This window comes from Trachemys scripta, chromosome 2 (assembly GCF_013100865.1).
Source record: "Trachemys scripta elegans isolate TJP31775 chromosome 2, CAS_Tse_1.0, whole genome shotgun sequence".
In the NCBI taxonomy this organism is placed as follows: domain Eukaryota; kingdom Metazoa; phylum Chordata; order Testudines; family Emydidae; genus Trachemys; species Trachemys scripta.
In genome coordinates, this window is record NC_048299.1 from 156606076 (window position 1) to 156631340 (window position 25265).

At 44.6% G+C, this 25265-nt stretch overlaps 1 protein-coding gene across 4 annotated transcripts in view; it reads right to left on the bottom strand.

Annotated features, from left to right (window-relative positions):
- Positions 1-25265, bottom strand: part of ZMAT4 (zinc finger matrin-type 4) — a 172857-nt gene that overhangs the window by 34285 nt on the left and 113307 nt on the right. For all 4 annotated transcript variants that reach the window (XR_004644626.1, XM_034762023.1, XM_034762021.1 and 1 more), the window contains exon 5: positions 16456-16683. Coding sequence is in view for 3 of the 4 variants with exons in the window: in XM_034762023.1 (XP_034617914.1) it covers positions 16456-16683 (228 nt within the window). In the remaining variant the exon portion in view is untranslated. The remainder of the gene's footprint in view (positions 1-16455; positions 16684-25265) is intronic.

The following is a 25265-nucleotide window of genomic DNA, read 5'->3' on the forward strand; positions in this document are numbered from 1 at the left end:
TAGCCAGCAAGAACACAGCAACTTATAGGGATTCCATTTTAGCCTCTTGACCAATATATGTTGGCTAGCATTTATATATATATATATATATATATATATATACACACACACACACATCCTATCAATAAAATATATTCTCTGCAGCATATATACATTAGTATGCATTAAGCAGAAAAGCTGGGATGTATCTTTACTTAGGCCTTGTCTACACTACGGGGTTAGGTAGAATTTAGCCACGTTAGGTCGATTTAAAAATGACTGTGTCCACACAACCAACCCCATTCCATCAACCTAAAGGGCTCTTAAAATCGACTTCTGTACCCCTCCCCGACGAGGGGATTAGCGCTAAAATTGACCTTGTTGGGTCGAATTTGGGGTAGTGCAGACGGAAATCGACAGTATTGGCCTCCGGGAGCTATCCGAGAATGCTCCATTGTGACCGCTCTGGACAGCACTTTGAACTCCGATGCACTAGCCAGGTAGACAGGAAAAGCCCCGGGAACTTTTGAATTTCATTTCCTGTTTGGTCAGCGTGGCGAACTCAGCAGCACAGGTGACCATGCAGTCCCCCCCAGAATCGTAGAGCGTAGAATGTTTCTACGCTCCCCCTATCGTCTCCGTCCCTGAGGTTATCACAGATTAGAAGGCGAAAAAAACTGCACTCACAATGACATGTTTTCCGAGCCCATGCAGTCCTCCCGCACTCATAGGGCTCAGCTTAATGCATGGAGGCATTCAGTGGCAGAGGCCAGGAAGGAATTAAGTGAGCGCGAAGAGTGGAGGCAGGACGCGATGCTGAGGCTAATGGGGGAGCAAATGGATATGATGAAGCATCTGGTGGGGGAGCAAACGGACATGATGAAGCATCTGTTGGAGCTGCAGGAAAGCCAGCAAGAGCACAGACTCCCACTGCATCCACTGTATAACCGCCTACCCTCCTCCCCATGTTCCATAGCCTCCGGGCACCCAGCACTCCACTCCAGAGGATGGCCCAAGCAACAGAAGGCTGTCATTCAAACAGTTTGATTTTTAGTGTGGCTACAATAAGCAATGTGGCCTTGTCCTTCCCTCCTCCCCCACCCCACCCCACCCAGGCTACCTTGTCCATTATCTCATTATTTTTTTTAATTAATAAAGAAAGAATGCACGGTTTCAAAACAATAGTTACTTTATTTCGAACGGGGGAGGGTGGCTGGCTTACAGGGAATTAAAATCAACAAAGGGAGCGGGTTTGCATCAAGGAGAAACACACACAACTGTCACACCGAAGCCTGGCCAGTCATGAAACTGGTTTTCAAAGCCTCTCTGATGCGCAGCGCACCTTGCTGTGCTCTTCTAATCGCCCTGGTGTCAGGCTGCTCAAAATCAGACGCCAGGCTATTTGCCTCAACCTCCTACCCTGCCATAAATGTCTCCCCGTTACTCTCACAGATATTATGGAGCACACAGCAAGAAGCAATAACAATGGGAATGTTGGTTGCGCTGAGATCTGACCAACAGTGCCAGCGAGCTTTTAAACATCCAAAGGCACATTCTACCACCATTCTGCACTTGCTCCACCTATAGTTGAACTGCTCCTTACTACTGTCCAAGTTTCATGAGCCATGGGAACAAGGGGTAGGCTGGGGTAAGTGTGACCGCACGGTGCTGCCGGCTGGGAGAGCAGCCTGAGGCAGAAGCCTCCAGCTCGCATGATATTCCAGGCAGGACTGAATCTCCACGAGACGAAACTTAAAGAAGAGAATGACCTGGACTCTCTGGCTCCCATTCGGTGCTCTAAGAGGAGGATAGCTATGTCTGTCCAGGTGCCCCTGATCAACCTCACTGAGGAGGATTCCAAGGAGTCCTCCCAGAGCAGCAGTACCATGTCTGCCAGCAGCACCCAGGAGGACCAGAACGGATCCCCCGAGCTCGTCGCTGGGGAGCAGGAGAGCAGAGTTACAGCGGAAGCGGTGGAGCCATACACCATGCCCTGGAGGTTGCTAGGAGCCAGGCAGGGAAGACATTCCCAGAACCCCCGGCCAAGCTACATGTCCGACAAGGATGGGTACCAGTCCGACTGCGCTGTCTGCTGCAAAGGCAAGGAGCTGCTGCTGTGTAGCAATGCCAGCTGCTGCAGGTGCTTCTGTGTTGAATGCTTGGAGGTCCTGGTAGGGCAAGGTAGCCCAGCCAAGACAAAAGAGCAAAAGACCTGGAGCTGTTACATGTGTCAACCATAGAAGTGCTATGGGGTGTTACAGCGCCGACCAGACTGGAATGTACGGCTGCAAGATTTCTTCACCAGCGACAAAGGACAGGAATGTGATGCACCTAAAATCTAAAAAGGCCCACGCATTTCCCAGAGTCACTACCCTTGATAACACAATGTCAATGATTGCATTGGCTACTTGGATCACAGCAGCCCCCACAGTAGACTTGCCCACAACAGCAGCGGTGATGGTCAGGGCCGGCTTTAGGCCGATTCAACCAATTCCCCTGAATCGGGCCCCGCACCTAAGAGGGCCCCACGCCCAAGCCCTGGCACTGCGTACCGGCAAGAACCGGTGCGTCATACCGGGGTGGACCGGCTTCCCCAGGGGGCAATTTAAAGGGCCTGGGGCTCCCAGCAGGGGCTGGAGCCCCAAGCCCTTTAAATTGCCACCAAAGCCCCACTGCTGGAGCCCTGGGGTAGGGCTGCGGGGCTCTGGGGGCTATTTAAAGGGCCAGGGCTCCAGCTGCCTCTGCCCCCCCATCCTTTAAATAACCGCCGGAGCCCAGCCACTTCCCCAGGGCTCTCGCAGCTATTTAAAGGGCCAGGGTGGTAGAAGCAGGGGAGCCCCGGGCCCTTTAAATAGCCCCTGGAGCCCTGGGATAGCGAGGGGCTCAGGGGCTATTTAAAGGGCCAGGGCTGCAGCTGCCTCTACTGCACCCCCTGCCTGTACCAGCCTCGCACCCCTGCCCTGCCCGCACCCAGCCCCTGTCTCCAGCCAGCCCTGCACCCCCTGCCCACAGCCAGCCCTGCCCTGTCTCCAGCCAACCCCTGCCGCACCCCCCTGCGGCCCTGCCCGAAGCCAGCCAGCCCCACACACACACTGCCCGCACCAGCCCTGCACTCCCTGCCCTGCCCTGCCTGCCGCCAGCCCCTGTCTCCAGCCAGCCCCTGCCGCCCCCCCTGCCTGAAGCCAGCCAGTCCCACACTCCTCTGTCTCCAGCCCTGCCAACCGCTGCCGCACCCCTCTGCAGCCCTGCCTGAAGCCAGCCAGCCCGCCCCACACCCCGTCTCCATCCAGCCCCACACCCCTTGCCCTGCCTCCATCCAGCCCCATGTCCACTGGTGCCCTGCAGTTCCCAGGGCAGTAACCCTGCACACCTGCTTCAATGAGGGGGGCAGGGAGCAGCTGGGACCCACACATGTGCACACTGACCCCCTGGGAGTGGTGGGGACCCACACATGTGAAACGGAGCTCATTAATAACCAATCAACAGCATATATGACTCAATGTACATAATATATAATTTTATTATTTATATAGTTATGGAAAGTAAATAATACCTGAAGACATTAAAGGCTTTTTTTAAACTTTTTTTTTTTTTTTTTTAAAGTCATCCCTGCTGGGGCCCCACCAAAAATGTTCGAATTGGGCCCCGCACTTCCTAAAGCTGGCCCTGGTGACGGTTAGCTAAGTGGGCTCCATGCTTGCCATGGTATGGCATCTGCTCGGGTAACCCAGGAAAAAAGGTGCAAAACGATTGTCTGCCGTTGCTTGCACGGAGGGAGGGGCGACTGATGACATGTACCCAAAACCACCCACGATAATGTTTTTGCCCCATCAGGCTTTGGGAGCTTAACCCAGAATTCCCATGGGCGGCGTAGACTGCGGGAACAGTGGGATAGCTACATATCCCGCTCCATAACTCAATGCTAGCCACGGTAGTGAGGATGCACTCCGCTGACTTAATGCGCTTAGTGGGGACATACGCAATCGACTGTATAAAATCGATTTCTAAAAATCAACTTATATAAAATCAACCTAATTTCGTATTGTAGACATGGCCTTATCCCGTTCTCTTATGCTAAGTATCCCATAACACCTTGCATTTAATGAAGTAAGCTTTGGCTTAAGTAGATAGGAAAGTTGTCAGGTTATATCATAACAACAGGCAGGGAGTTACTCTCGCAGGCCAGTACGGGAATGTCCCAAAGGAAAAAAACAAGACATATGATTGTTCGACCCTAGTAAAGGCTTACAATGTGCCGTCACACTTGGTATCTGGAGTGCAGCAGACGTTCAGAATAAAGAGATAAGGGGTACACCATGGTATCAGCAAAACAAAGCAGAAAGCGGATTGGTTAAACTCTAGTTTCAGATGACAAGACTGTACCTTTTACCAGTAAACAGGTAGGATATAAAAAGATGGCTTTAGGGTTGTAATGGTGGGAGCACACCACCTGTGTGAGATGAATGTAACAAGGCTCCCAGAGACTGGTACCAGAGAGAACCTTTTTCCTGTACTACATTTTTATTGGCTTAAAGCAATAAACCTGACTGATACTGATTATTTGGTCTTTTGAATACATTTCATAAGGAACCAAAGTGTGGTTGCACACACACTGAGATAATTAACCCTTTCTTTGCTTGACTAGAATATAACAGTGTAAAAAGCATCACTCCTGGCATACAGCATTAGCAGCCCTTTTTGTGACAGCATCCATGACGCTAAGTGAGAACGATACAATTCCTGCAGGGGAAAGAGGCTGCAAAATCTCTTAACTAAAATATGTTTTCAGACCGACTTTCACATTAAAAATATTAAAGTGTGAAATTATAGGACTATGACAAAGAGAAATAAAATTAGCTCTGGATAATCTACAAAATGGAACCAGCTTTAAACAGAGAATAAAGGACAACAGTTAACATGGGAACTGCAGGGCACAAGATCAAAATTAATGATATTCTGGCTGACTCATGCTTATAAACACTGCCAACCTAAAAGGGTGACATTGTAAGATACAGGTCTTCTAATCAACTGAGTTCTGGACAAAGTGACATAGAATCCAGTATTAGCGTGGAAGGCCCTTTTGCCACTCAATCAGAGAAGTGCTCACATCAGTAAGAGCAGCTCAAGTTGGGAGTTTTTGTGCTAGTCCCCAAAAGCTCTGTTTAAATAATGCTAAGATTGTGACCCAAACTGACAGTGGCGAGGAAATCCCAGGCAAGGCTGATCTCAATCCCTTGATTTTTACTCTGTGCACTGAGCTGGATCTAAGAAGGGTGGCTTGAACACCAAGGCTAAACAGAATTTTTCATTTCACATCAAATTTTTTCATTGAAAAATCTAAGTTTTCCACACAAAAATTGTAACAAAATTGTTTTGTTCAAAGTTTTTTTATGGAAGAAAAGTTGGATTTTTCAGCAAATAAATAAATAAAAATAATGGAGATATCCTATCTCCTAGAACTGAAAGGGACCTTGAAAGGTCATTGAGTCCAGCCCCCTGCCTTCACTAGCAGGACCAAGTACTGATTTTGCCAGAGATCCCTAAATGGCCCCCTCAAGGATTGAACTCACAACCCTGGGTTTAGTAGGCCAATGCTCAAACCACTGAGCTATCCCTCCCCACAAGCAAGCTCTACATAGGGGTCACATTTGGTGCAGGTTTAAATTATTACAGACATATGTCTGCTTGACAATAGAAGGTGTCATTAACTGTGTCACAACAGTGTTAGCTGCCTTCAGACACCAGCTGACTTTTATGCTTAGGCTCATGCAGAATGTTAATGGCTAGATTTCAAAAGAGCTCAGCGCTTATCAGGTGTATGATGGATACTGAGCTTTTCTGAAGATCTGGCTCTCATTTTGGTGCGTAAATGGAAGCTGAGATCTTTTGAAACTCTTGCTTTAAATCTGCCACGAGCTGCCAGCTGCTAAGGCCATGGCATAGCATACTTGGCAGGATAGCTATCTATCTGACCTGGGTATCTCGGCATTTTCACACAAGATATCCCAATAAAAACCAAAACTCTAATGCACCAATAGCCTCACCAAGTACAAGTGCACTGCTGATACTGACACATGACAAAGGAGGACTCTTATCTCTGGACCTAAAATCTACCAAGATGTACAAACCTCAAATGCCAAAAGACATGCCACCTGTTTTCAAATCTGTTGGCCTTTCCTGCCCTAACTCTTTGCCAGAGAGCACAGGTGTCGGAGCATCGGCATAGAACTTCACAGAATTGGTCAAGACAGTTGGAATAGATGGGATGTGGAGAAGGTAAAATGGTTTCTAAAGGGAAGTGAGCCCAGTTTGATAGTGGTTTTTGCTTCAGTTATACAGGTGAGAAGTAATGAGTTAGAATTAGGAAGAACTTAAAGATTAATGCTCTTTCTGCACTTGTGTTTACCTTTGCACTATCATAACACATCAGAGTTCCCCTCCATGAAACCTGTATTCATGTAAAATTGAATAAGTGCCTATACCCTGCAAATAAAATATTAATAAATAAAGTCATTAATGTCATTCTGCATAAAGTGCATTAAAACACATTCCACAGGAACACTTGTTAAATTCTTTTTCACTAAATAAAAGTGACAGCATAGAACCAAAAGTTCTTATACTGCATATAGAGAAATTATGGCCTGAGGGCACACAACTCTGCCAGAATTTTTAAAGATATATCTGCATCTAATCACTATTGGTTTTTGTTGCTATGGGAATATAGGTGAGTTTTCCAGTGATGACATTCCTGCATAGCCATCTCCATTCCGAAATCTAGAGACCAGACGACACCAAAGATCACTATATTTTATTCTAGAGAACCACTGTTGTATTCGCCTTTCTGAGGCAGTATCCCATCACCTCTCCCTGCACCTTTGCATTCCTCCTCCATGCGGAAGCTGAATGTTCTCTGGCAGAAAGCTCCTGTTCCAAGGGGCTAGCTACAGAATTCCATTTTCCCAGCACAAGAAATTCAAGACGGTCTCTGAATTTATGTCCCCATTTTTCTATTAAAAAAAAAAAAATCAGGGTTTTTACTGCTTGGCAGTCAGAGAAATCCAAAGACTGAACAGACTGGTGCCTAGGAAGCATATGGAGAGTTGCACTGGCTCTGTTGCACTATGGCTTCTGGTGGTGTCAGCAGTTAGGCATTCTGCCTGAACTTTTAAACACTTGAATTGGGAAGTTCTCACTCCCAGCAGCCTAGACCTCTTGGTACACTGGTATTAGAGCACGCTGGCACAGCAGTCCCATCCGGAGCTATTTGGCTGTTCTTCTGGCATGCTGGACCCTATTGAGCAGTTTCCTAAATTGTGATTGAGACTTGTGTGTACCTTTCGCAAGACCTCAGCTGAGGCTCTTCTTGCAGACCTTATGGGCAAGGTTAAATAATTTCCCAGAACTGTGCTAAGCATTCTCGTTGGGAAACAACCTATTCCCTCAAAGGTGAAATAAATAAGGAATTGGTAACAGTGGGCTAGAGAGACAGTTCTGCCTGATTTTATGCTTTCTAGAAATCTCATTTTCTTTTTTAGCATCTAGGTCTGGTATCATACCAAGTGAGATGTACAGGCAGCCAATTTGTCATTGTACAGAAGTACATAGAAGTTAAGGTTATAAATACCGACAAAATAAAGTCTTTATATTAAATTATCAGCTCACTCTCTCCATTCAAAGATATACATAGGACACAGCAAAGGAAAAGACACACAACTCAGTCAAACAGACCTTTCAAAGACTGGACCAGCTTTCAAAGTGAAAGGATTTTGATATATAGTTTCAGCTCATTGCTAGCAATAAGCAGAACCCATAATTAAATTCCCCATAAAAACCCTTTCAAAGACCTGTCAATTTCTCTGCATGGCCTTTGCCCATGCAGTGACCACCTACTTTATAGGAGGAACAAGAGAGATCAGTGAGAAAAAATGCCAAATGAGAAGCAAAACTGGTGAAACGTGACCTGATGGAGCAAAAAGCAATTTGCTTTATGCTTGGTGAAGTTTGGGGAAAGTTTAAAACTGCCAAACTGGAACTCAATATACCTAAATGCAGCAGCTTCCATTCACTATTGTTGAATAGTCATATATGTTGGGTAGGAAGATTCCAAACTTTATACTCTTGTTATTATATTTGTAAACTTTTATCCTTTTATGGTTCCACTAAGTCTCACTATCTCCATTGCAGTTCAATCAGGGACATCGCTGAGTGCGATCTGCATGCCAATCTGACGACATTGATTGTGCCTTAGCACATAACAGGAAAGATTACAAGAAGGTTGTCGTTACCTACCACAAAGTGAAGTCCTAGCACCAATCCTAGCTCCCCATCCTGACATGGGGAGCTGATGCAAAACTCTATGGACCTCTTCACTGGCTCTTGTGTACTCTACTCTAGAATACTGCTCACTCGCTTAGGCACATATCACTTGTCAATTCTCAACTTAACATTGTCATCTGGACCCTTACTGATGCAGTAAAACCAGGGCCACAACCATAGCTTCCCATACTGGCGCATATCCACCCATCTCAAATGCATCACAACACAAGACTTTTTCAGATTTTCCATCGCATTTGTACTGGAAGGCCTTTTTCCCCACATGAAGACCTAAATGACATACTGACTCAAATCCAGAAAACCTTTATTTGCTTGCAGCAAAGAACTCAAAGATCGATGGCGAGCAAGGGGGAAGGATGCCAACATGCCGAATAAACACCTCATTAAGGGGAAGGAAAGTGCTTTTAATTTCTCTCTTCCACGGTATGTTTTCCTATTCAATGCATGGAATGGGACCCGCCTCCCTCGCCCCCAATCTCCTTTCACTTCCTTTCCTTAGTTATACTGGGTCATAACTGGAAGACAGGATAAATCACTAGCTGTGCTAAGACTGCACATCAAGCTCTGGAGGCACCCGCTGCAATGTATAGGTAATTCGAGTGACAGAAATCTTCTGTCAATTTTGCAGAAAGATAACCTGCTCAGACAGATAAAGTCCTCATACATGCAGAAAAACTGGTATGCTATTTCACATATGGCTAAACATAACCAGGGCTGCAAACATCACTCAAATGCAGCAAATAATTAGGGGAAAACCAAAAATCCATGTTCTTGTATTGCTCATGGAAAGAACATTACAAAGCTTTGAAGCTTGTCACCAGGTAGAAAAGGCTGTCCGAGGACAGCATTAGCTTTTTTGGACCTGCTGACTATCAGAGCTGGAGCTTATGAAGAGATCGAGTTGGCACATCTGACACCTGTGTGGGACACTTTAGGCAGACACTGGGCTGGATTCTAATCGGAGACATGCGAACATCCATTCCTGAATAATATGAAAAGCTTCCTCTGCTCAGGCAAAGCACCTGATTTCCAGGGCTGTGCAGTCATGATCCCACACACCTCAGATTAGATCTGAGCACAGAGAATAGAGAAATAATGCCAGTAAGGAGGCTTTTTTTACGTGTTTATTTATTACTTCAGAAAAGAAAATAAGACTTCAAAGTTTCAGAATAAACACTTGGCCAAAAAAAAAAAAAAAAGTTGATGCTTTCGCTTTCTATAAATCTCAATTGTCCAGAGCTATAACTCCACATTTATTTTTCCAAATACAGATTCATATTTAGCAATACATATTTTATTATAACCATTATCAGAAAATCAAGATTGCTGGAATTTTGTACTTCAAGCTACACTGCTCACTCCAATACTATAAAATGCATCAAACATTAGGTTCCCAGTGTAGTCAAAACAGAATTAATATTTAAAACATGATGTTGCAAGCCACCTGGGATGACTTGAAAAGGAAATGAGTTTGCCATCCAGTGAATACTGAGAAAATATAACCTATGGGGAATGGAGAGCATGTGAGAGTACAGTCTGCGCAGCTTATTGACAAATGCAAAAAGAATACGAGAGAGAGTAAGCTGGGCAATTTTGCACTGATTAAAGCAAGTTACAATCCAGAGGTCTGCCTTCATCTCTCTTCTTGTCTAACAGAAGACACCGTTAGCTTCCCAGCTAACAACATGGAGGAAAAGGTATTACAGTCAGTCTTTTATACAAAATGTGAAAAAGACCGTTTTCTGGCTATGCCATTCTTCTGAGAGTTGTGGCACAGTCTGTAGAACAAACAGTCTTAAATCCCTTCCATGTGCATCAGGACAGGGCATTAACGCTGATGCTGAATTTGCATCTCTGAAGAAGGAGCCAGATAAAATGAATGCGGCCCATTAGCCAGACATGGAACTATTTAGAAGCCGAAGTAAATGATGTATATATCCCTAAAACCCAGTGAAAGATTCTGCACTTTCCTTTTGGGAAGTAGGACACGAGCTCTTTAGTTTAGACAGAACAATAGGAGGCTTCAATCAAGGCACACAAAGAGCCTTGGAGAGTTGCATAAGCCTGATGCAGCTTTTCCTTATTAGATGCAGAAGTGCAGACACGGGGTGGAAGGGTGCTTTTCCTTATCTGTGCTGGCAGTACTCTTCAGAGGATTTGTCTGATGGCTTTTAGTCACAGATACTGTACTAGGCTGACAGCCTCAAGTATCTAAATAGAATAGATCATTTGGCTTCACTTCTCCTTGCCTAAGGGAAACTGTGCGTCCATGAGGCTCTCACTTCCTACAGGCAAGGGCTGAAGAGTCAGGGCTGGTTATGTACCTGCAACCTAGATTAAGAGCTATCCTTTTGCCTCCAAAAGTTTCTTCAAACTTCTCAAACTTGGACTTCATCCTGGGACAAAGGCTAGAGTCCTGGCAGACAAACACCGCTGAGACTGCCACCCACCTGTGTGGACAACCAGCAGCTAAGAAATCCTCATGAGCAAGAGCAGTGTGAATGCCACAACAACAGTGTGGATTTGTCTCCAAAGGGCTCAGGCCATCACCAGCATTTCTTTGCCAACTTCACAATCTGATGGCAGTACTGGCCCAGACCACAACACAATGCAGTGTTTGCTGAGCCATCGATCCCAACACATGTGTTTTGCTGCCTTTGCCACTATCTATAGCAGCTTTGACATGTTATTCCTAGAATGACATTGCAGTGCTGCTTTGTACTCACTGAGCTGTTATGCATTCAATGTAATTCCTGCAAAGACTGAGTGATTTTATGCCCAGTAGCTCAATAGTTATTAGCTAGGTATAGTAGGATCTCAGCAGTAAAATCTCATGTTTCAGGGCATAAACTGATCACTGCAGGAGTCAGGAAGGAGTCCTTTGTCCTAAGTACAGCAACACTCAGCTGGTCCAGTGAATTATGGAGGGTGACAGATTTCCATCTCCCTCTGAAGCACGAAATGTTTGCCATTTCCACAGGCAAAATACTAGACTTAGCAGGCAGGTCAGTGATCTGATCCATTATGGAAAGTCCTACATTCCAGTGATTTTACAGAGCTGGGGGTGTCTATAGAAAGAGTGGGGTTATAATCAAGAATTGGCCTTTTTATTATCCACGCATACAACACTTCTTTTCACGTTCTAGAGAGTCAAGTCTGAGAAGGGAATTTATAGACAATTCTCTTCTTTTGAAAGATGACTTTGTTAATGCAACACCAGTGGAGAAAACATGTTATAAGTGGATTCTGACATTTTCAGCAACAAAGGATTAATCTAGTTTACTAGGATGGTTGCTCTTGGCTTAATTGCTAACAATATCTGGTAGAATTTCTGGTTGGGAATTTTTTGTCAAAATATTTTTTTCCATCAAAAATGCAGATTCCTTTGTGGAAAATGGTTTTGATGAATTTTCTGTTTTGAAACATTTTTGAAATGAAAAATTTGAAATTGTTGAAACAGCCCATTTCAACATTTTCAAATGGAAAAATTCTATTTTTTCAGATCAAAATAACTGTTTAAAAATTAAGTTAATTTTAATTTATACTTAAATTTAAAAGGTCAAAATCTAAAACAAAATGTTTTGAAATTACTGTTTGGATTGATCCAATCTAAAGTTTTTCTGGATTTTCAGTTTGTGAAAATCTGATTTTGACCTTTTGTCCCATATTGGGACAGGAAACATATTTAAAAATTTGAAAATTCTTGTAGTATGATAAAACAGTCTCCCGACCATCTCTAATCTCTGCAGTACTATGTGGATATTGGGGATAGCAAGACCCAATGTGGGTGCTAGAAGGGAGCAAATTTTAATTCGCTAAATTTCCTTCCTGGACTTCGGAAGAGAAAAACATTTTGCCTCATTTTTATTTCAAGATCATGTGTGCACTATAGGCATTTCCAAAAAGTGGGAGTGAAATCCTTGGACTCTTCGCAGCTATTCCACTTCACTGAACACAGCATAAGAAGCTGCAAGTGTAAACAGGGCTGAGAGTTCTTGCTGAAGTCCACCCTGCGAGTTATGCGGGAATTAAACTCTGTGCTTGTTCTGCGCAGGGACTGACAAATTGGGACAAAACACCTGCCCCTGGAAAACAATCAAATAACTGCCAAATTTTAATTTATTATGGGCACCATTTCCTCCTGCAGGAGAGAATTGTGACCACAAAACTCACTGCACTTAGCCACATCACTACCCAAGAAGGTGAAGGTGGGAGGACAAATGCAATAACTCAGGTGCCAAAATACAGACTAGATACAATTTTCAAAAGCCCCTAAGTGACTTCAGAGGCCAAGACTCACTGAAAGTTACTAGGACTAGGGATCCTAAGGCGTTAAGTCACTTTTGAAATTGGGGATTTAGGTGATAAAGTAACTTAGGTGCTTTTGAAAAACTGATTCATTATATTAATAAATAATGGTAATTATGGTGTATTAATAATATTAATTTTGTTTGTTACACAAAAATTAACTGTGGATGATACAAAGTTAGGATCTGGATTCACACCCAATCTCCCCAAAGCTCAAGCCTGAGGAGATCTGAGGTTCTGATTCAGGAGCAGCTCTAACCAATCAAAACGCAGATTTACTGGAATGGGCCTGAGTCCCATTTTATCTACACGAGCCTAAATCAGGATTCCATGGAAGCCAAGTTACACTGGCGTTAATACAGTTTTAAGATCAGAACCAAGCCCTATATCCATTTCCAATAACTCCTAAAATCAACCACTCGGTTCAGATTGTGATGTGGATTCAAATGATGTTCTGCAATTATTATACCAGCTAAACAGGCCTGTTCCCCACTGGATTGAGTCTATAAATGGAAATCACAGACAGTAACTGAAAGTTATGATTAGCAAATGAGGAATTTCTGTTTGTGGTTAGACCCTTAGGGTGTTATGATCGTATGTCATGCTTATCAAGTAGTATGTCAAGCCTCTGACATGTAGAAAATGATGTGAAATCACTTGAAATTACATATGATTGCTGAATGCCTGAGAGAATAATGAATAGTGAATAACATGCCTCATGTGTGAGCAGCCACTAATATTAAATAAATGTCATCTCCTTTCCGTTCAGAAGATTTTGAAATACTAATTTCACAAGTGAGAGAACTGCAACAAAAACTATGTTTAATAGCAATAACAGCACAATTTAACCCAACCAAAAAAAGGGAATTAAACAGTAAAGTGATCATGTGACTGGAGGAGGCTTGGAGCAGGATCTTATCCTCTGAGTGCATAGGCTTTGCTTAAGAGCTTGGTCCTGACTGAACACATATTTTGCAGATGAAATCTCTGATAACACTGCTCCTCACTCTCAGAGAGAATGGACATCAGCCCAATCCCAACATCCAGGTGGAGCAGCCTTTAGCCCACTCTAATTGACACCAGCTGGAAGTGGGAGGAGTCACCTGGATTGAAGAATGGGCCAACAATATCCCCTTTTCTCCTGCACCAGGAGCCAGCAAAGGGTAGGTGGAGGAGCTACTAAAATGGCCCTGTACTTCTGGAGCCATCTCCTATGCAGGGGAATCCTTCTGGGGCCACTGAAGTTGCAGAACTGGGTCCATTAGCTGTACATTCAGGTGTTTTCTCCTCCAAAATTAAAATCTGATCACTGAAAATAGGAAAAAGTACCCCCCAAAATGTCCAAAACTAGCAGCAAGGTGCCCTCTCTTTTTCTCTCACAGATGTCTGTGTGCATCTATGCACACACATGTTTATGTTTCCTTCTCTCCTATAAATTCCATTGTCCATTAATGCATGATTTACTGATACTAGATTATCTGCAAATCCAAACTATGTCATGGAGGTCAGAACAGCAGCACATTTTCAAAAACGCAGTACGGACCAGTAGGTACCTTAAACTCCTCCATTTCTAATTCTCCTAGACAATAACTAAATGAATAAAACATTCCACAATTGATTGATTTACTGCTACTAATGTTCCCGGCCACACGTGAGGTCAGCACAGTTCAAGGTAGCAAGCACTTCCATATTACCGTCCCAGTTTATTCTTCACTGCATATGTTCAGCAAGGGGCAATGAGTCAGCCTATGAATCATATTTATGGTATTGTGAGCCACACTGGCTTTCCCTGTGTAGCACACGAAGAATCTGAGAAAGCATTAGAGGTTTTATTTGAAGCCTAGAAATTCATAATCTACAGTATGTCTATTAGTTATTGAAGGGAAACAGTCTTTTCCTTCAAAGGAACAAAACTGAAAATGATATGGAATGTCCTGCTGCGAAACCAAATCCTTGCACTGCTTTGAAAATCTGAACTAGTACCTCTTCCTTTGTCTATTTCAATTAATTATTCCTGTAGGAACATACTGGGCCATATTCCATCAAAATGAAACTTGTGCCTTAAAAGGAGCTCCATAGTTTTCCCTTTTTAGGAATTCTCACACTTTAATGATATAGTCTTCTCAGCATTTGATACTGGGCCACGTCCTCCACTGGCGTAAGTCGGCACAGCTCTATTAAATGAAGCTACACTGATTTACACCAACAGAGAATCTGAGTCAAACACTCAGAGATATTTATGCAGAGTATTTATCAGACACAGGACAGTGAAAGGAGGATCAGAGACACTTGTCTTTCATAACCAATTATAGTTAAGCCTTGAGCGCATAGCTACCAAGCAAGAATTTCGGGGTGAGGCTCACACCTGTTACTGATGCAAAGGTAAGACTCCAGGTCAATGTTAAGTATCAGAGGGGTAGCCGTGTTAGTCTGAATCTGTAAAAAGCAACAGAGAGCCCTGTGGCACCTTTAAGACTAACAGATGTATTGGAGCATAAACTTTCATGGGTAAATACCCACTGCATCTGACGCATGGGAGGTCAATGTTGAGAGCTAATAGCCTTACATGGACTGCGGAACAAGTCACTTCCAGTTACCAAATGGGGACGGCCCTTTTGTCATTTATTTAAAATACAGGCCATTAAAACACTAAAGAATTTAGAGGTCAAGTCATTAAGATGTTTATTTCTATAAGAGCTGAAGTGCTGATAACTCAGGCTGAGGCAGCGAAGAACATTTGCTCTCTAAGCAAACATTAGACATAAAACAGACAGGTTATGACTTGTCTCCTTTGGTGCCCTGACATGGTCTGATGCTATACTTGCTGTTTAAGCAAGTGGAGCAGGGTCAAGGAAGGTCCTTTAGCTGATCGGAGACAGTTGCCTAGCATACCTTCTGTGAGAAGGCAAGAAACCTCCATAGAACAGTCACAGTAAATACTTTATACTTTTTTAGTGCCTTCCACCCAGGAATGTCACATAATTTCACAGCCACTAATTACACCTCACAACACATCGAATGAGATAGGTGTTCTGCTCATTTTACAAATGCCTCAATGGAGGCACAGGACATCCTTTGCCCAAGGCTACACAGCAAGTCAGTGGCAGAAATGGGAATAGACCCCTGGAGTTCAACTCCCAGTCTAAGTACTAGACTATCGTTCTCTCTGTAACGTGGCACCTAGAAGAGTGATCCTGTGATTGCCAGGGAATCGCGACATGCGCTAATCTCCAAGATCCTCCTTCTTTGAAAGAGAGACACAAGATATGCTAAAGGACCAACTTCGGAATGATGCTGCTATGACTGCAGCGGGTTATCCCACAGAAAGGTGTGCAGGTTGTCGCCCTATTTGCCTTATCGACCACAAAAACAAGAAAAAAGGAGGCTCCTTATAACCTAAATGAAATAATGTATATACTTGTTACTATGTTTTTGAATATTGTCTATGGGGTTGTGCTTTTAAAGATGTAACTGAGCCTGGTGGAAGGTCTGAGCTAATGTTTTAAAATTTTATATTTTTAAAAATTAGTATTCATCTTACTGAGCTGTGCTGATTTTAAAACACGTATTTACTGTATTGTGTGCTATGGGCTAAGGCTCAGGCACTACATTAATAAACTATCCTAGAAAAAGGAACGTTATGAAGAGCTGCATATGAGCAGCATGAGCCAAACACTGCATCCTTTTCTTCTATAATCAGACAAGACTGGAATCTGCTAATTGAAATGACTAAGGTGAACAGAGAGAGACTAGGCTGGAAACACATTACAACCTACAGAGGATGAATCTTCCTTCTCAACGCATAGATGCTTTATGTTCAAGACAGGCTCTTACCTCTCAACTCTCCTAGATCCAATGTCTTCCCTAGTTGTTCTAATAAGTCGGCCCTGGCTGCGTTCTTTTTGTGCTTTTTGCCATCATAATGTTGTTGTGCCATCATGGGGTTATTGAACCAGGCTGCACAGAGCTGGCAGTACCTGTCTGAGTCTCTTCTTTGGTGAGGTGAAGACACCACAGGAGAACTATCCGCATGTGGCTGCTTTAGTGAACTCAGAGTGGTTTCTGTAAAAGAAAACAATCAGACATGGAGTTTTCCCAGCCCAACCGCTATTCGTACCATACCAGAACCTTAAATAGACAGTCCCCACATTTGACACAAAGAAGAATTAGCAGCAGTTAGCACCTTCCATTGCAAATACTGCTGCTCTACATATTTGAATGGTCTGGCTTGGAAATCTACCATCTCCCTTAAAACAGAAATGTTAGTGCACTTAGGCAGCATGAAACTATTTCTCAATTATTTGCATTACACCAGCTCAGAAAGTAAAGATTCTTTTAGTTGTAGTTACATGGCTTATTATAAAACTTTACCTGTTAAAATGTTCTTAGTAAAACTGCTACTTATATATAAACATACTGGTAAAGAATAATCAAAAATAGTAATCAAAGAGCATAACCTTATGTATGGACATTCCATGTATAAAACCAAACATTTCTCAGGGTAGGAAAATTGTTAGGTTTATAATCAACTGAACATTCTTGTTCTCAGTTTGTTTGGTTTTAGAAAATAATAGAAAAAACCAGAAGAATTTTAAAATGCCACAAATAAAGACAGTATTCAGTAGTCAATTCCCTCTCTCAAATATCTTAATACACTATTAATAGGTGCCATTGACATGTCAACCTTCCCGTTTAGCCCCTCAGTCCTCTTCAAAGTCACCAGAAGGCTCTAGCAGTCTACTTTTGAAAAAGTGATCCTAATTCAAAAGGTTTCAAAAGAAAAATGGATCATTAGTCATAATGCTGTACAGGAGCAGCATGTGTTTGCTGTGGCCTCTCTGCTGAATTTAGTACAGCTGATAAAAGAAAAAAATAAGTTATACTAAAAAGGTAAACATTGTGATGCTGTTGGAATACCAGAATACACACTTATTAGTACTTAATTGGCACATCTAGCTCACATATTCTTTTAATGTGGTTTTCCATTTTTAGATTTTAAAGAAAATGTCTAATATCAAAATAATTACTTAAAACTATGTTCTCAGGAAATATGCTTTGGGATAAGAGTAGGAAAATTTGCACTCTAAAAATCAGTTTGAGAGCTCTTCTTCTGATCAAACGGTTTCACTGCTACTCTAGCTCAACTCTAATGAGATTGCAGCTGTAGGGACTGACAAAGTGATGAAACAACTTCATTATTTGAGTCTGCGAAGTTCCTCAGTGAGCAAAATAAGGATATATTTAGACACATAATTATGACCTGAACCCTCTGTAATCTCCCCCATGGTTCAAGAGTGTTAATACAAGTTACAAATCTTCAGTTGACTGGTATGTGAAAGGATCTCTATTAGCTTTCCTTAAGGAAATTGTATCTTGCCTCTAATGTTACTTACAACCTTATCAATTTTCAGGGTTTTATAAGAGTCTATTGTTTTTTATTGGCAATGGCAAAGGTATTGGATTTTCATTGCCTGAATTACAGTTGATTCTGAAACACAGTTCTCCTACTTCCTAAGCCCTGATCGGGGAACCACTTAGGAAGAGAAAAATATCCTAGACTGATACCTCATATGTGCTGGCAAGAGCGATACACTACAAAGTATTAACAAAATGAGCTCCTTCGGGTATTAGGGTTAACAAAATTATTATATAATTGACTCTTATGGAGTCATTTATTCTCCTCTTTGTATTGGCTAACGAACTTTCCACTTACTCTGGTTCGATTTATTTCATTCCACAAAGTGATGGTGTTGTCTATTCACTGTATAGCTATTGTTTCACTGGTATAGTTAGAAACAAGATAAAGAGTAGTTCTGCTAAATAAAACTGTCTCCCGTTCCCACATTCATTGTGTCTCTTAGACTGTACGCTCTTTGGCGCAAAGTCCGTGCACTTGAAGACTGCCTGGCACAATGGAGCCCTAATCCCGACTGCAGCTTTTAGGTGTTTCTCCAGTACAAATAATAAATGGGAACACTAGCTACCCTTACTCTCAAGCTAATACAGCTCACTGATTTTATTCTATCTTATCCATTCATATGGTCACTGTGGGAGGGACTGTGTGCTGGGGGTTCAGAAAGGAACTTGGGATTGGCTGGGGTAAATCCACCCCAGCTCTGCTCCGGACAGCCCAGAGCAGCCTCCTGTGGGGGGATCTGCCGGCAGGGCCATTCTCCCCTCTGCTGCCCAGGGCCACTTGTTTGGCACAACAGCCCCAGGCAAATTCCCCAATTCCCTTCTCAGACAGGAGCCCACATCACTGGGGAGAGCTCTGGGCGCTCTAGGGAGAAATCCTCAGGGTAAAATCCTGGGGCATGGCAGCCTCTGCCTCAAGCACCATCCCGGAACAGGCTGCGCCACAACAGGGCGCCTGCCTCACTGCCCCCTTCTCTCACCTATGAAAAGAAGCATTGTCTCTCTCGGTAGCAAACGCAAACCCTTTTATTCACACGATATGCCACAGTCTGCGGATGCCTCCTGGTAAATACACTTCCTCCCAAAGCAAAACAAGGTTACAACACAGCAGCTCCTTTCTCCCATGCCAAGGTCACCATTCCCAGGTCACCCACCTGAGAGCCATTAGCCACTCTGTCCCAGTTCTTTCTGAGCCGGCTCCAGGGCCCCTCTCCAGGCCCACCCTGACAGTGCCAAGACCCACTTCTCTCCCACAAGTGTTCTCCGGTAGCCCCAGTCAGGTCTCCTTTCAGTGATAGGAGTCCTACCCTTCACACTAAGTGTCCATTCAGGACTATAGCCCTCCATTGCTGAAAGGTGGTGTGAGTCCTAGCTCTGCTCCTAGGATCCTCCTGCCTCCTCAACTCCTCTTGCTTCTGGGCCCAGCTTACACTGACCAAGCTGGTCCTTTTCTGGATTCCTGGGGGCCTCTGCACAAGCCTTCCTCAGTTCCCACAACTTGGCAGGGTCCCCAGCTCTGGCCAGTCCTCCCAACAGCTCTCCACAGAAAACATCCCTGGCAGTTTGGTTACTGAGTGCCTTCAGCTTTTCTCCCTCCAGCAACTCTCTGCTGCTCCTTCTCTCTTGCCCTGTTCTCAGACAACTCTCACTCACTCCTTCCAGAGCACTCAGTCTCTCCATTATATGGCTCAGCTGCCTTCTCTAGCTGCCTCCCAAATGGGCTTTAATCAGCCACAGGTGCACTAGACCCTGCTCCCACTTAAAGGGGCCAGTCACCCTGTGACAGGGACATACCCTCTCCACAGCCCACACAGGGAGCTGATGGGCCAGTCTGCCAGCTCCTGTCTCAACTATGCCCCTGAGCAGACAATGATTCCCTCACCATTCCTGTGCTGCCCAGACATCTGGTTTGGATGGGAGCCAGCAGAGAGGGGCTGTGCAGGGAGACACCCAGTATCCATGTCTCACCGCTTCAAAGTCCTTCACTTTTGAGTGGCTTGGCTAAGGCCACATAAGGAAATAGTGTCACACCTATACCCACTCACCGACCCACCGTTGGGTTACAATCACAGAGCTTGGCACACACAGAGCTTCATGCATGGCTTTGTGTCAGTCATGGAGCAAAGCCTTTGGGTACGACAGCCCGAGAGTCCCTCTCCGACCACATCCCATCACATGCTGCTCTTTTATTTGTATCTCTAATAATGGTGTGAGAAACAGGAAAGCTGTCCAAGACTGATCTCCATTTCCTGGTCCCTGTCATATGGGTTACCAAGATCACACACCCTCTGTCTCACAGCAGGGGTCAAAGCAGGGGCCACTGAGTCCAGTAACTACTGTTAGTGTCCCATCCATCAGCAAACAGAGGGGGTCACATACACAAGTGTAACTGCACTTTATGACTCTCACTCAGAAGTGACGTTTTAGTTCCTTCTGGCGGCTCTTCCTAGGCGAGAGCTTTCTGCTCGTCACCAGGAACCTCGTCTTGGTCTCCAATTCGGAGGGTGCAGAATTCTCTGTGCAATGCTAATAACTCCCAGCTTTGTAAAAACAGTCATGTAGTTAGATGTTTAATATTCAATATTTATGCCCACCTTTATTTGCACCTAAATTAGCTGAGGGTATGACAGTTTCTTTGTACCTTTCCCAACTCACCCACCCTCATATGCTTTGCATGGACTGGGCACAATATGCCCCCCTAAGCCTTGCTGGAGGCACGCCATACTACACACACTGTATTGTTCTGTACATTTCTTGCTAACTCCGTATATACAGTGCTGAGATGTTTCCAGCTCAGGTCCCAGACGCTTTGGTGCTTTCTCCCACAGAAATACAATAACTAGCTCTGCTCTTTCTTTTGAGCCTCACACAGTTTTTATTATGCAACTAAAGGACAAAATTACTTCTCCAGAAGAACTCACACGCTGCAGTCAGTGCTCAGGAAAGGCCAGATGGCATTTTCCTCATAAAATTACTTGTTTCTCAACAAATAAAAGCAATCTGTCTATAAATTTAGTGCCTTGCATTCCAAAAGGACAAATAAACCCGTATAGGCACTGAACACAATCCAGATAAATGGCAGGAAAACAGTATGTGATCATGTAATTCAAGACTGCATTGTAATGCATATGCACAAGGAGGCAGAGTTAAGGCTGCAAAGTGAAGCAACCAAAAATCAGGAAATGGATTGCCTAACATGCGTAAGGTTCCTTTAATGCAGTATTTTTGTGTGGAATTGTAATTAAATCAAGTGTAGCTTTCCTGGTGTATTATTGCCAATACTAATAGTTTACCAGCTCACAATCCTCCCCTACTCTTAATAATCAGTGTCAAAAACTGTCCAGTGCTTTGAACATAGAATCATAGAACTGGAAGGGACCTTGAGAGTCCCCAGCACTCAAGGCAGGACTAAGTACTATATAGACCATCCCTGACAGGTGTTTGTCTAACCTGCTCTTAAAAATCCCCAATGATGGAGATTCCACCACCTTTCTTGGCAATTTATTCCAGTGTTTAACCCTGACAGTTAGGAAGTTTTTCCTAAATTTCAACCTAAACCGCCCCTGCTGCAATTTAAGCCTATTGCTTCTTGTCCTATCCTCAGAGGTTAAGAACAACATTTTTTCTCCCTCCTCCTTGTAACAACCTTTTATGTACTTGAAAACTGTTATGTCCCCTCTCAGTCTTCTCTTCTCCAGACTAAACAAACCCAATTTTTTCAATATTTCCTCCTAGGTCATGTTTTCTAGACCTTTAATCATTTTTGTTGCTCTTCTCTGGACTTTTTCCAATTTGTCCACATCGTTTCTGAAATGTGGCACCCAGAACTGGATACAATACTCCAGTTGAGGCCTAATCAGCGCGGAGTAGAGCAGAAGAATTACTTCCATGTCTAGTCTTAAGTAAGTGCTAAGTACACGCTGGCCCTGCCTGCTGGGAAGCAAGTGCAATTTGGAGCATCTGCTGCTCCCCATTCACTGGAACTCCTCCTTACTGCATTGTGCAAAGTTCAGGTAAAAAGTCCTTCCTGCACATATGGCTCTGTCTGCTTACTGTACTCACACACTATATATTCTACTAAAACCCTGATTATTCGTATTATGTCCCAGTCACGGAGAATGGACTAAATGACACGCAAAGCTAACCCAAAAGCAGAAGCCCATTCAGTTTTACATCATTTTGATATTCGATGCTCTCCGGTGTAGTAGATGGTGTGTGCACGTCTCAAAGATCCCACGGCTGTGTGGCTGTAAATTGTGGTGTCTGGGTGATTATTCCAGTTCAGCCAAACTTTGGAGATGTGTTTCATGCCTTCCCCCCTCTATTCCCATACACACACTGTATCACGAGAGTTGTTAGTGGCTGACTTTTTTTTTTAAGGGGAATACAAGAATAAAACCTGCAATTGCTTCAGCCATAAGAATTATCCTCTAGAGTCTTAGAAGACAAAATCTTTCTATTCTTATCTTTATTTTTGACCGCTGGGATTATCCACAATAACTGTAGAAGCATTTGGGCATCTGGCACCTTATAAATAAATAGTGTGACAGACCCAGACCAGTGGGCTACAGGAGTCTGGTAGAGGGCAAATCTACTGGTCACTGGATGAGTAGTTTTCTGTTCCCTGAGTGACCAGAGCAGGGCTGCACTAGAGTAATCAGGAACCTGCTAGAACCAGTTAAGGCAGGCAGGCTAATTAGGAGACCTGGAGCCAATTAAGAAGAAGCTGCTAGAATCAATTAAGGCAGGCTAATCAGGGCATCTGGGTTTTAAAAAGGAGCTCACTTCAGTTTGTGGTGTGAGAGTGAGGAGCTGAGAGTGAGAGGTGCAAGGAGCTGAGAGGTGTGCTGCTGGAGGACTGAGGAGCACAAGCGTTATCAGACACCAGGAGGTAGGTCCTGTAGTGAGAATAAGGAAGGTGTTTGGAGGAGGCCATGGGGAAGTATCCCAGGGAGTTGTAGTTGTCATGCAGCTGTTACAGGACGCACTATAGACAGCTGCAGTCCACAGGGCCCTGGGCTGGAACCCGGAGTAGAGGGTGGGCCTGGGTTCCCCCAAAACCTCCCAGTTGACCTGGACTGTGGGTTCTTCCAGAGGGGAAGGTCTCTGGGCTGTTCCCCAACCCACATGGTGAATCTCTGAGGCAAGAAAATCCACCAATAAGCTCAGGTCTCACCAAGATAGAGGAGGAACTTTGTCACACTGGTGTCGGGGTGGGATCTTGGGGTGTACAGCGTGGTGGAAGAAGGAGGGTGTTTTAAAAAACAAAACAAAAAAAAACAAAAAGTGTTTTTTTTTTTTTTCCCCACCACAATGGATGACGTAGTGTGGGCATTGATACAAGCTATGGCGGCCTAGCAGGAGGCTACCCGTGTCCAGGCAGCCTCCCAACAGGAGGCAGTGCGGCTGCAACAAGAGACTAATTGCCTGCTGATGGACCAGGCTGCTCAAGACTGAGCTATGTTGTGGGAACTGGTAAACCAGGTAAAGTCCCTTACAGAGCTGAATTGCGGCCATGATGGGATGCGGCTCATACGGGTGAGCCATTGGCTGCAGAAAATGACACTGGAGGATGATGTAGAGACATACCTTCGGGCTTTTGAGAGGACAGCCCTACTGGAGGCCTGGCCTCAAGATCAGTGGTCTGGCATCCTTGCCCCATTCCTGTTGGGGAGGCCCAGAAGGCCTACCATGATCTGCCTGAAGAGGCTGCGGCAGACAACCCTCAGCTGAAAGCAGAGATCCTGGCCAGATCTGGGGTAACGACAGCAGTGCGGGCCCAGCAGTATCACAGTTGGAGGTACCAGGAAGACAAAACCCTGTGGTCCCAATTGTATGACCTCATCCATCTCGCACGAAAGTGGTTGCAAACAGAGTCCCGGAGTCCGGAAGAGATACTAGCGGTTCTGGTCATCGACCAATACATGAGGGGACTAGCACCAGACCTTCGTGCCTCGGTAAGCCAGAACGAACCCACCACCTATGACGAGGTTGTCGCCCTGGTAGAGAGGCGAAGGACAGCGAGGGAGCTGACCCGACCAGTTAAGGAAGAGGCACCCCGGGTTAAACTAGCAGCACCAAGCCCTAAAGTTCGGGTGACTGGGCCACCAGGAGGGCCCAGGTGGAAAAAGAGAGAGGCTGAAGGCCCATCAGAGTCAACAAAGAGTTAGAGCACTAAGGGAGAAGAGGATTGTGATGTTAGACTGCCCAAACCAAGAGACCGGGGAACACCTAGGGCTCCATACAGATGTTATGCCTGTGGGGAGTGGGGACACATAGCTGCACAGTGTCCCAATGCTGAGGAGCCTATGCAGTGTAACCTGGGGAACTGGGCAGATCCATGCTCCCTAATCCACCTTGTGGGGGTCTCGCTAACCCCACACATGTACACCAGACCAGTGAAACTAAATGGGATAGGGACCACGGCACTGGTTGATTCGAGGAGTGCTATCACGCTTATCTCAAGGAAGCTTGTGAAGCATAGTCAGTTGCTACATGCTAAACGTACAGGGATAACCTGCGTCCATGGGACAGTTAGTTACTACCCGACCATCCCAGTAAAAATTGAGATCCAAGGGAACACTTGAGGTAGCAGCAGATGTAGTCCCTAAACTCCCATACCTGGTGCTCATAGGGAGGGATTTCCCAGAGTTTGGAAACTTTCTCCCAGTAGGGGGATTGGAGAAAGATGGGGACCCTAAAATTGGTGAGGCATCCACAGCAGACTATCAACCCCCAATCTTCTCTGAAATATCCCCAGATTTGTTCTCCACTCCCAGACAGGGTAGAAAGACAAAAAGGGAAAGAAGGGCAGCTAAGGATTTGGGAACACGAATACTGACCCAAAGCCAGAGGGTCGCTCTTGTAGGTAGGCGGACCTGCGCAGCTGAAAAGGAGGCCACGCAGGAGGGAGAAGCACCTGAGTCTGACCCCCACCCTAACGCTTCTGAGCCAGTAGAGGCAACAGAGACTGGGCCCCTAGATCTTGGGCAGATTAGCCCCGGAAGAGGAAATTTTGGACGGGACCAGGCAGAAGACCCAAGGTATGACAACATTAGGAAGGAGGTGACTGAAATAGATGGGGGTCCCCGTGGAAAGGAAAACCCAGGGACCAGGACCCTACTTCATAATGAAGAAAGAAGAACAGGAGTACTTGTGGCACCTTAGAGACTAACAAATTTATTAGAGCATAAGCTTTCGTGGACTACAGCCCACTTCTTCGGATGCAT